Source organism: Rhagoletis zephyria, unplaced genomic scaffold (genome assembly GCF_001687245.7).
Source record: "Rhagoletis zephyria isolate East Lansing unplaced genomic scaffold, Rhagoletis_zephyria_1.1 Rzeph_scaffold_00225, whole genome shotgun sequence".
Taxonomy (NCBI): domain Eukaryota; kingdom Metazoa; phylum Arthropoda; class Insecta; order Diptera; family Tephritidae; genus Rhagoletis; species Rhagoletis zephyria.
Genome location: NW_016157309.1, coordinates 303348 through 315676, shown reverse-complemented (window position 1 = coordinate 315676; position 12329 = coordinate 303348). Strand labels below are relative to the sequence as shown.

General features: G+C 36.7%; 1 protein-coding gene across 1 annotated transcript in view; it reads right to left on the bottom strand.

Moving 5' to 3' along the window:
* Window positions 1–439: 439 nt before the first annotated feature.
* Window positions 440–12329, bottom strand: part of LOC108358245 (uncharacterized protein DDB_G0271670) — a 99588-nt gene continuing 87698 nt past the window's right edge. Inside the window, exons 4-6 of the mRNA XM_017609466.1 lie at window positions 9558–9803; window positions 3642–3789; window positions 440–3521 (exon numbers count right to left, since the gene is read on the bottom strand). Of these exons, the coding sequence (XP_017464955.1) occupies window positions 2524–3521; window positions 3642–3789; window positions 9558–9803 (1392 nt within the window). The 3' untranslated portion in view covers window positions 440–2523. The remainder of the gene's footprint in view (window positions 3522–3641; window positions 3790–9557; window positions 9804–12329) is intronic.

Below are 12329 nucleotides of genomic sequence, written 5' to 3'. Positions count from 1 at the left end.
ATCCAGTTCAGCCAAACATTCAAAAGAATAGTGGACAAACGAGCGCCAACGAGTGGCTTTTCTTTCGAATGCCTCCTCATCACGGCAGTAAGTAGTCGTTTGACTGTACACCCATCCTACTAGCGTGGGTTCCCATCAGGCAATGCTAGAGGGATATATCTACGGTTATCCCACCTAGGCCAAATATGCGTTGCTGTCCTGCCGACTATCTTGTACTTGCTCGTATCATGAAATTATTCTCCAGCCAGAGTTTGCGAGAAGATACTGCCTGGATCCCGAGCAGTAGTGATTGAGATAATAAGTATGGCGCTTTGAGGCGATTGAGAAACAGAGTTATGCCTGGGCGATAAAATATTAAACTCTACAAATCTTTCATTATATTCATATATTTTTATATGAATTTATAGAAGAACTGTTTTCTAAAAGCAGTCGCCCAAGCAATGGCAAATCTTTTGGCATATTTCTGCTAGGAAAATATATATACGTTCATAGGCTGCTTAGATCTGTAGGTTACTTCAGCCCACCACCCTAATCCTAATTATCGGTGCCGAACGAATGCAGCTACTTCTAGCTAAACGTGCAATTTAGACTGCTTATTTGAAGGATATGAATATTATGAAAAGGGTTAGCTAGGTTGAGTTAATGTATCCACATAGAGATAAAAATAAAAAAAAAACATTGACCTCAGTCTACTTGGAAACTATTTCTGGGCGAAATGCATTACGAGTGCAAGGGTATTCTGACCATGCCTTTCTTAGCTTTTAACCAGTTAAAGCTTTTGCTATTTCGGCATTATAATTTTGGAATATTTTTTCTCAGTGACCGCTGAAAGTCATTGAGGGGCTGCAGATCGAATTGGCTCACATTGCTATCGAACACAAAAGGCAAAGCAAGGTATGGAAAACTGAAGATGAAGAAATGTGGAATCATTGACAAGCCACTAGGTGTATGCATGCAGCGTATCGATAGCTGGACAGAGTTAGAAAAAAGGTGCCTCACCTCATTATCCTCCAAACCGCTGAGCATATCCTCATCTAATCCATTCGAACAGTGTCCTGACAAACTTTAAACAGAAGCTAGGTTATGGCTCTCTGGGAAGTTCATTTGACCGTCCCAGATTCGCCATGGGCCGAATGCTGTCCTAGTTTTAAAAATCGATCGCTGAGATAATATGTGACACATTTGTCCAATATAAGTTTGAAGGTAGTCCAAACTACATCCTCTTTATATTCATAGAAACCACCTCGAGAGAACCTTATTAGCTAGATAATTAGCTAAGCATTTTCCTGAACATTACTATTACTAATATAAGCCTGGTTAGAAAGAGATCCGATTTCACCGAAAGGTGGACAAACATTGGCCAGTTAGTTCTTAAAGTATTATAAATGATACCAGTGTACTGATTGCCGTCTAGCATAAATTTCGACTTACTTTATGTTTAGGCGTTACACACCTGATCAGTATATTTACTACTTGACTAATCGCAAGCATCACTATATGGAATACCCAACAACAGTCTGTTAGGCTAAATTTGAGATTGATAGACGTTTCTCAAAAGGCGGCACCTCCATTGAACCTACAGTTAAGCTTCGAACCGTCCATGTCTGTTGGGCCTTCTTTCCTTTCATCAGGGCATGTGAGTGAAGAAAGTGCTGAGAAAATCTAGGTAAATAGTGATTCAAGTTGACATCGACGAAATTAAAGTTTCCGGGAATTTTAATGTGTCCAGACATTGCACCAGTTAAGCCACTAGAAACTCTGAATAGAGCGATAGTCGATAGTGCGCGTAAGGGAGATACTGGCCTTAGACTGAATATCTCAGCACATCCTTTATTTCAGTCAATCAATCTTCCCTCATTCTTCATATCAAACCTCTTTTACAACTAAAACATGGCCACTTAAATGACATTTTTGTGCGTGAGCGCTCCATTTTCTAAAGGTAATTAACTAAATGTCAATATAAAAATATCCAATTAGCCAGTAAAATGGAGTTACATTTAATGATCTATCTAATAGAAGCTCTGAGCATAGAGTAGTCTACATACATATGTAAAAAGGTAGGTAAAAAGTTATTGAAAATGCTATTAGTATTAAAAAGGTAGCAGATACTATTTTAAAAGGCATTTTGTGTTAGTTTTTTTTTTCTTAATTACAAAATGTTTTAATTGAAACTCTTTTTGCTATCAGCTCCATTTCTTAACATAAATGGCGTGGTTCCAGCATTACTATGCATTGAAGCAGTATTGTGTCGGTTTGTTTTTTACAGCATTGCACACTTTTTTATCACAATTTTTATTCCTATAGTTTTCTAAAATTATTGCGAACTTATCATTTGCTTTCTTACACCCGCGTTGATTCTTCACTCATGTGCTTTCAATCCCGGTCTTTCAGACCCAATACTCTCCTGAACCCCGACAGCGTTCTACTGGCGCTAGTATTTCCCGTAGCGAATGCGTACATATTCACATTCCCGTTCGTTTGTTGATATGTGACGGGAAAGTCTGTCGGGGCCAGGAGTAAACCTCACGTCCGCACAAATTTGTACACAATCAGAAACACCATAAACGAAATGCCCACCAATATGACTGCTGTCACAACTTTCGCACACGTATTCAAGCCCGACTCGTTTGGATTTAATGGCCGCGAACTGGTACGCGTATGCGAGCGTCTTCGTTTTGTGGCAAGACCGCGCGCGAGTGCCGGAAACGCAAGCGATTGAGTAAATGTCAGTTTATGTATAGATTCACTCAGCGAATAGGGTCCCACTGAACCACGCGCCGCTGCACGCAACAACACATATTCGAGATCCAGCGCATCGAAGAGTGAGTAACGCGCCGTCATTGTGGAGGAACGGCGCCGTTCGTAGCGCGAATCACGCTCACGATCCGATTGCGGCTGCAGCCATGGGTCGGAGACGCGCTGCTGTGAACCCGTACCAGCGCCGGCAGCCAGACATGCTGCCACAGCAGCGGCGGAGGATGAGGAGGAGCCAGCGGCTCCGCCACCGATTGCTCCCACCGCTCCGCCGCCTAAGCTGACCGCTGCGACGGAGGTCAGCGACGACGTCGTCGACGAGGACGCAGAGCAAAGACGCAAATTCGTCGCCAGCCCATTATCGTGGAACTCTGTAGCATCTTCGATGGATGTTTGATCGGGTGAGGTTTGTGCGCGTTCCAGAGCGGCGGCATGTTTCATGCGCAACGCAAATAAACGCGCATGATCGGGATGTAGTAGTGCGCTTGACTTGCGTCGATAGTTCGCCGCGCCAACGCTGATGCTGGCGCGTGCACCAGCGCGTGCGCCACCCAGCGAGAGATTGGGTGAACCTTGCGTAGGGGTAGTGGCGGGCGAAACATTGCAGGAGTTGCTGCCTAAACCTAGGCAGCCGTCGCCGCTGAGCAGCGAACAACCTGGTGGTGGCGGCGGCAGTGCGTTGGGCGAGGGCGACGCTTGCACCGAATCGATGCCTGAGTCACCGGCATGCAAAGTATCACAGTAAAGCGAGCTGCGACGCCGTCCGCCTATGTTGCTGGTGCTGCTGTTGCTGAGCGTTAAATGATTGCCATTGCCGCTGCTATTGTTGTTGTGACTTAAATTAGTACTGTTGTTGTGATTGTTGCAAACGCCAGATGTGCCGCTACTGGTGGTGGTAGTGGTTGTGGAACTGCTCGCGCCGGCGCTGTCCCCAGTCGTACTGCTGCTGCCAGCGCCGCTGCTGCTGCTCGTACTCGTCTCGGCAATGACAGGGAAAATGAAGGACTGGCCGTCCGCCTCGCCGCGCGGTGAGTCCTAGTTGAGAGCGAAGGGGAGAGATAGAGAGGGAAAAAAATTGGTTAGGGAATTTCTGTGCTGGTAATATAGAGTTGGCACATTTAAATATTCAGTTAAAGGGGTGGCTGGGTGTGCGCTGAGTAAAAAAAGGCCGACAGTGGAAACCGAATGACCAAATGTGAAGGTGATTTAGACAAGTTAATGGTAATAAATATACGAAAAACTGCTAAATGTTAGTAATAAGTGGTATAGTACTGTTGTTGCTGCAGATATCTTTCGTACAGGTGCAGTAAAACCTCGATACAACAATATACATAAATTCGTTTTAATTTCATAGTTATTTACAGCTTGTGAGTTTGTCTGAGCGATTTACTGCTGCGAAGATATCTAAAATTTTGAAAAAAGTATCTTATTAACGAAATAATATTTTTTTTTGGTTTACTATAGAAAAACGAAATTATTTTAGAGAATTGTTGCACTGAGGATCGGTATATCGAGGTTTTGTCTGTGTACTAGCGTTTGTCGTGGTTAGTAAAATGTGTTGGAAATTAGCGATTTAGTGCATTTTAAATAAGTTGAAATAAATTGTCCAAAACAGCTACAAAAATCAAAGTTTTCAGGTTTAAATTTGAAAAAATTCCATTTAATTATTATTTGTACAAAAATAATGAACCATAAGGACTTGGTTGAACAAGGTTAATAGCAGAAAGCGTAGTATTTCGTATTTAAGTATTTTTATAACCATAACGGTATTTTTGTTTAGTTGCATACATTTTGGGAAATGGTATAATAAATTAGTTCTATCGAAAAATTAAATAAAAAAGCACCATGGAAACATAAAAAAAATTTGAAAAAAAATTTTTGTTTGCTAAAAAATTTGTTAAGGTTTATTAACCTCATTTGCATTTGTTAGGAGAAAAAGGGATCCAAAAAGTATTACAAAAACATGCATCGTACAAATATACATTACGTATACTTATGTATGTATAAATTTAGTTTTATAGGCAACTTTAAATTTTTAGAGAAAGAAATTATGTATTTATTTTTAAATTGTCACGCCTACCCGTTGGCCTTCAGGGCCGCTGTTACGTCGCAACTGCACGAAGCCCTCCTGTCGCAAAAGTGGCTACAGTTTTTTATTCACCACAATACATCACAACGAATCACAATAACCAACGCCAAACCAAGAAAACAACAGAAAGTACATAGGTTTTTAATATAATAAATGTAAGCCAAAATAATTAAAATCAAACAAGGACAGTTAGCAATGATTACAGAAGTACACTACATACTCGTATGCATGTATATATGTATCTACATACATATTTATGTAGGCTACAACATGTGAATGTGTTGTGTGTTATGAGCCTAACGCTACATACATACATACTACTTATTTCGACATGAAAATTGCATATTAGATAAGGCTGGCCGATTTTAGTCTATTTTCGGGGTTAGCACGCCATGGTTTTGTTTCTCTAAAAACTATACAAAGCATTTTTTTAGAATATCTCTTGTTCTTTCACATGCCGCAAGTAGACGAGGAGGCCATGTTTTATTCGAGGAATGTTACGACTTCAATAAAACTGTAAGATCATACTCGTAGTATTTTTGCCTTGCTAAATCCGAATATGCTCTTTTTGAAAAGCTACTTAACAGTTTTTCGACGTGCTAGTCACGAATTTTATGTCAAATTAAAACGTTGACAGTTGACAGCTGTCAAATGGACTACTTTGTTAAAATGTCACATATTAGATTCTCAAATACGCTTGTCGCGAATTTTATGTCAAGTTAAAATTGCCAGCTGCTAAATGAACTATAAAATTTTCTAACATCATAGATTTGCTTGCCGATGAAATATGTTATTCTACAAGGAAAATTAAAAGATACGTATTCTTTCTTTGTTTGTAAAAAAATATTTTTAATAAAGATATGCACATATCAATTTTGAATGATAAAATACATAAAAAAGGTACAAATTTTTTTGCCTGCCATTTTTATATTAATAAAAAATTACTTTCTTTTCCTGATTCTTATAGGTGGCCTAGCTTACATTAAAAATTCGTTTGATATTTGTAAAAACTTTTAAAATTAACAAAATGGCGGCCAATTTTGTAAAAAGAAAAAAAAGTTGATTTTCACGAAAAAGCCATCTTTTTTCCTTCAAAATTTTACAAAATTTTTTGCCAGTATGAGGAAGAATTGATATAAGTTTGTAGCGGGCTAAACAACTTTTGAGGTCAGGAGATTTTTTTTTTTCAAAACGAAAAAAATAAATTATTATAAATTTTTTTCTTAATTTGTTGGTTTTTTGCCGGCTCGTGGTAAAATTTTGTATGGAATTTTAATTAAAAACATGTTTTTTTAATTTTTCTCCAATATATTTCGGTTACACCGCGGTAACCGTCTTCAGTTTATTTATTATATTAATAAACAGGGAACGGATTTTATGGAAATGGCCTTTTTTTCTGCTAAAGAGATAGAGTATATTCGATTAAGAATGTCCACGATTTAGCTTTCCGTGATTCCATATATTCACATTTGATGTTGCCTTTTTTTGCCTTTTTTAAGATATTCGCCTTTTTTTTGCCTTTTTTAAGATATTTGCCTTTTTTTGCCGTTTCTACCTTTAAAAAAGTGATTATTGCATTTACAATTTTTTTTTTTTTTAAGATGAAAAAATATACACATGCCCATGCATGAACGAAAGACACAAGATCACGCCAAATTGGTGTTGGAAAAATTCATAGCCGTTTTCTCAGCTAACGAAGGCTTGGAGACAATAAGGGGTGTGGATAAAATTGTAAAGGGCGAGGAAAACGCCCTTATTCCTGATAATATCAACGTTTCAAACGTTCCATATTTAAATTGGGCTCTACTCGTATCAACTTACGTCGAGCGCACATTTAGTACATTCAAGGCTTTTCTTCGCGAAAATCGAATGAAAAAAACTAGTTCATAGTTTTTCTCTTTTTACTTGTAATATAAACATTTTTAAAATAAATGTATTTTTTGATTGTTCTTCGTATTTTCTGTCTTTTTTTCGTGCCTTATTTTGCTTTTTTTGCAATACCTGGTGCCTTTTCCTGCCTTTTTCGCTATTTTGTTTTGCCTTTTCCAGCCTATTTCGTTATTTTATTTTGCCTTTTTTATAGGTTTTTAGGTCCTAAAAATCCGTTCCCTGTTTATAAATATTAGTAATACTCAGTTCAGACAAAGCTACCACAAGCGTTGGTAACGATTTTTAGTTTTACGTCTCAAAGTTTAATTTTAAATGTAATGTAAGTTAACAGCTCTTTTGTGTTAAACTTTACTATTTATTTTTTTTTTGTTTATTCATACGTTTATTAGTTTTTTGTTGTTTTGTTAATGTTTTATATTTATTGCTGCGCAGGTAAATAAACGAAAAAATCCCCTGAAGATGCTAAATTTCTTAGCGAAACGTCGGGAAAAAGCTAAATAAAGTCTTTTTATTTATACAACGGTTAGATCAGAAAAGCCTAACAAATTTCACAATTTCAAAAAAAATAAACATATATTCTTTTATTTTGGAAAAAAATCTCCTGACTTCAAAAATGGTTTAATAGCCCGCTTCAAACTTTTACGGATTCTTCCTTATACTGGTAAAAATTTGTTGTAAAATGTTGAAGAAAAAATTTAGCTTTTTCGAGAAAGTTAACATTTTTTCTTTTTACAAAATTGGCCCCCCTTTTCTTAATTTTAAAAGTTTTTGCAAATTTCAAACAAATTTTCAAGGTAATCTAGGCCACCTATAAGAATCAGGAAAATTTTTTTTTTAATTAGAAAAAATGGTAGGCAAAACAAAATTTTTTCTTATCGTTTTTTTAATTTTTATCATTCAAAATTGATTTGCGCATATCTTTATTAAAAATAGTTTTTTTCAAAAAAATAAAAAATACGTATCCTTTCATTTTCCTTGTAGAATAACATACATATTTCATCGGCAAGCAAATCTATGATGTGAAGTTGTCAGCCTGCCTGATTTGAGATGGATTTCGCAAATAGAGAAATTTTATTTTGAAATTTTCAAACTATGAAGAAATTGCTTAAATTCAAATTTCTCGGTGAAAAGAGATATTTGAGCAAACCTTTAAAATATCATGTATATTTTTTTGATTAACCAAAATGCCGTTATGCTACGTAACATCGAAAATAGGCCAAAACCCGATTTGTCGCTTTTTTAGGTTAGGATATTTAAAAAACCTGATACGACAGAGCTAATCCAAGATCAGATTCCTATGTATGGACCCAAAATATGTATACTAGAAATAGCTAGCCTTATATCGGATAAAGTCTAAATTTGAAAATTGGTTGAATAGTGATCTCCAGGGCTGGCAAATATGTATACAAAAATTAGTTTAAGCACTTTAGAAAGCTCGATAAACAAACAAAGTATGCTCATAATAATGAAATTTTATTTCTATCTTACAGTATCGAGCCATACCCGCCAAAATAACGTAAGTGAAATTTTTATCAAAATTCTATTTTTGATGCAGAAATGCATCTTGATGCTCTAAGAATATTTCTGCATCAAAAAGAAAATTAAAAAAAAAAATATCACGTTACTTTGGCGGTTAGGGGTCGATATTATTTTTACTCAATAAAATCGGTATCAAAGTATAAAATTACATGATTTTTTCAATTACACAACCACAAAAAAAATGTGTCGAGGTTCGGGGATTCCCTATGTATTTTGATACGCTGAACACCAATCTGTCCTGTCACATTTTGCGGTTAGAAAAAAAATCAGAAGTGATGGATCAAAACGCATCAAAATACATAAGAAACAGATACATAGTCTGATCCCCGAAACCCGATTATGTATGTGGCTGTGTTATCAATAAAAAAAATAGGCCCTCTCATTCTCAGGCCATTTAAATATTGAATAATTGGAAACACTTCTTTACTCATCCTTAGATGTAATTGGATAGATCTTCACCCTCACCCTCTGTAATGCCAACTATCAAACAACCAAAATTTTCCTTAATGAACGCCAAGTCTGTTCAGATTCAGTTCAAGCAGTTTTTTAGTTTGGCAAATACGTAGCTTTTCCAGGTTCATCGATCAAATCCTTGAAGTCTCATCTGTCGTTTCATATTCCCCGAAAATGCGAAGTATGCGCACGTGTCAAATACGTGAACAAATAAACGGATCTTCCAGATATATGCCAAATAAGCTTTGCGAAACTTTTGCTTAGATTTTCCAGCCCGGGTGATATCATTATTCAACTCGTCTTTGAATATGTGAAATTCAACCAGAATATTGCTTTCATACAACCAATGTGACTACTAATCGGCAGATATGTAGTAGCCATGAACGAAAGACACAAGATCACGCCTTCCCGAAAGAAAGAAAAAAGTTTTTTTTGTAGCTGTTGAAATCTCGACGCCATCTTTGTTGGAAGAAGTAAACAACGAAGAGAACAAAAAAAACCGAGTAATTGTTGAACGCATGAATAATAATTTTTATTATGCAAATTCTTCTATAAATCATGTCGTTGTGTTAAATTATTCTTTACCCTGTGTGTGCACACGTTGTCACAAGCGAAAATTAAGAAAATTGCAGTAAAAAGCCACCACCAAATTGTAAACTATGAACAAATGTAAACAAACGGCTAATGTCAAAGTCGCCCAACTTTTTTCCTAAATGCGATTATAACGGGCTACTAAGAAGAAGGCGTGATCTTGTATTTTTGGTTCATGGTAGTAGCTTCATTTCTTCCATTTTCATTTTCATAAATTTGAGAGCACTAAATTTTCACCTACCTGACTGGGCCACACTTGCAATAGCGGTAGCGAACATGTCGGTTTGTTGTAGGTGCTGCCATTCTCATGCCCGCCCGGTGCGCTTTGCGCTAAGCTGGTATAATGCAGATGATTGAAGCGCTGTGCATCGCTGCCGGGTTTCGTGGTACGCGTGGGGCTTTCATAGCCAGTCGAATCTTCGGATGATGTTGTTTTGGGTGTACGCCAAAATCTTTTCAGACGCAGTTCGCGTCTTTTTTCTTGTTTCTGAAATGGAGAGGTTTTACTAATTAGTCACATATAATTTGCGAGATGAATAGTGAGTAAATAGTGAATATTAACTGAAGTTAATTCTTGCCTATGCGAACTCATGCACATTTCTAAGTATGCCTTAATTGAAAAAGGAAACTGGGGAAAAGAGATGTTAAGGATTTAGTTAATTACAGCTTTTAAAATTATATAATGGGACTAGTTACCGTACGTGCCTTAAGATATGTAAAGCACAGTCATGATAGAGATTGCCATTCGGGAGACTCCAGTCTAATGCGAAGCGAAAATATGTTGAAAATTTCAAGGAGGCTATTGGAAAAATCTAAAGTTTCAGTAGCCTCGGAGCCTTGAATAGCATATGCCAGGAAAATCCAACCATCAACCATTGGATGCTGGAACCCAGCATAGATTACAATGCAAAAATATCAGTAGGATTTCCCCCAAATGATAGATAGGAGCAGTATTGCCAGAACTTTTTGGGCCGACAGGCTAAATTGGCCAAAAAAAGCGGCTAAAATGTTTCAACTAAAATTCACATGTTTTATTTAAATAACTTAGAAGTTGAAAGACTAGTAAATTAATTAAATTAATTCTAAAAACACTTCTTCTCTTCTTCTTTTTTGGCGCTGTAACCGCCTAAGCGATTTTGGCCGAGTTCAGCAAAGCACGCCAGTCGTTTCTCCTCTGTGCCAACTGACGCCAATTGGAAACGACAAGTGAAGCCAAGTCCTTCTCCACCTGATCTTTCTATCGCAGTGGGGGCCTCCCTCTTCCTCTGCTACCACCAGCGGGTTCCGAGTTGAATACTTTCAGAGCTGGAGCATCGGTGTCCATTCGAACGACATGACCAAGCCAGCGGAGCCGCTTTATTTTAATTCGCTGCACTATGTCCATATCGTTGTAAAGCTCATACAGCTCATTGTTCCATCGTCTGCGGTACTCGCCGTCGCCAACGCGTAAAGGCCCGTAAATCTTCCGCAAAATCTTTCTCTCAAACACTCCAAGAGCCGCCTCATCGAAAAAAACAGGTACTGGTAAATTCATAAAGCTGATTTTTTACCAAACACCATTTTGATTTACCAAACTTCAAACCTTGTGCAAAAATTATGAAAATTCTTCGAAATTTGAAACTCTTTAATCCGCATTCTTTAGAAAAATTATGGTGTGCAGTTTTATAGTCTATTAAATTTTAATAGAGTATACTAGTGCAAATTTTAAGTACATAGCTATGACCCATCATTGATTTTTAACTTTTTGTATGACGGTGTTAGGCATTTTTTTCCACACAAAGTATATTCTACCATTTTTTATATGAAAAAAAATGCGGAACACCATCAACAAAGAAATTGCCAAAATTAACGGCATACGCTAGTTGCTTTAAATTTGCACTATTATACTACAATTTAAAAATTTTTAATGATGATGAGCAAAAAGTTAAAAAGTTTTCGTCAACATTTGTAAAATTTTCATAATATTTGCACACAGTATGAAATTTGGATTTAAACTTTTTTTAAGTAATCAGCTGCAATTTTAAACTTTTCCCAAAGATAAGGCTTGTCATTTCTAATAGATTTTGGGTCCGTAAATTTGTACAAAAGGAAACTATTTAAATTTTTAGAAAATACGGCCTATAGCAAAACTGGCTGAAAAGGCTAATTTTTTTGCACAACGGCTGACAAATCGGCTGCCAGCTATTTGCCATAGCAACCGGCTAAATCTAGCCGGAAAACGGCTAAACTGCCAACACTGGATAGGAGTCGTACATAATGATTGTAGTTACATATGTAAATAGTGTACATATTATCATTAAAGCTGAGATTTGAAAGGAGGAGCAAGGACCCAACGACAGCCGGTGGTTTTGTAGCTCAATCAGTCATATCATAGTAGCATGGTTTCCACTGGAATAGCCGCTATCTTCGTCAATAGCCTAACGGCTATAACACAATTTAACACTTTCGCTATTTTGATGCCATATGGCGTCATGCTTTTTTGAATACTCACAGATTTAATTGAGCTTATCTGAAATTATATTTTTATATGCAACGCTGTAATGGGAAGTTTTATAAACTATATTTTAATACGGTATTGTTATTTTTATCCTTAGTAGATGAAGAATTTCAATTTTAAAACTTTACTAAAATATCGATTTTCTTCTGCTTAGAAAGGTCTACATTAAAATACTATATTTTTCCAAATAACCAAATAAATTAAAAACAAATAAATACGCTATAGTCTCCAAAATAGTGTCAAATATTGCTGGAACTTGTAATTTAATTTAAACAAGTAAGAAAGTCTAAGTTCGGGCGGAGCCGAACATTAAATACCCGGCGCAAGTATTAAATATATGTTTTTTCACCTTTCCGAAACCTTCCGCTAGATGGTAAGCCGGGGTGTATCAATTTTGAGTAAATTAGCGTCCTTCAATTTCGAAATATTGAAGTTTCAAGCATTTCTGAAATTTACCGTTATATGAGAAGCGGCCGTTATTTTAGTCCGATTTCAATAATTTTCAACGTTTTGCTT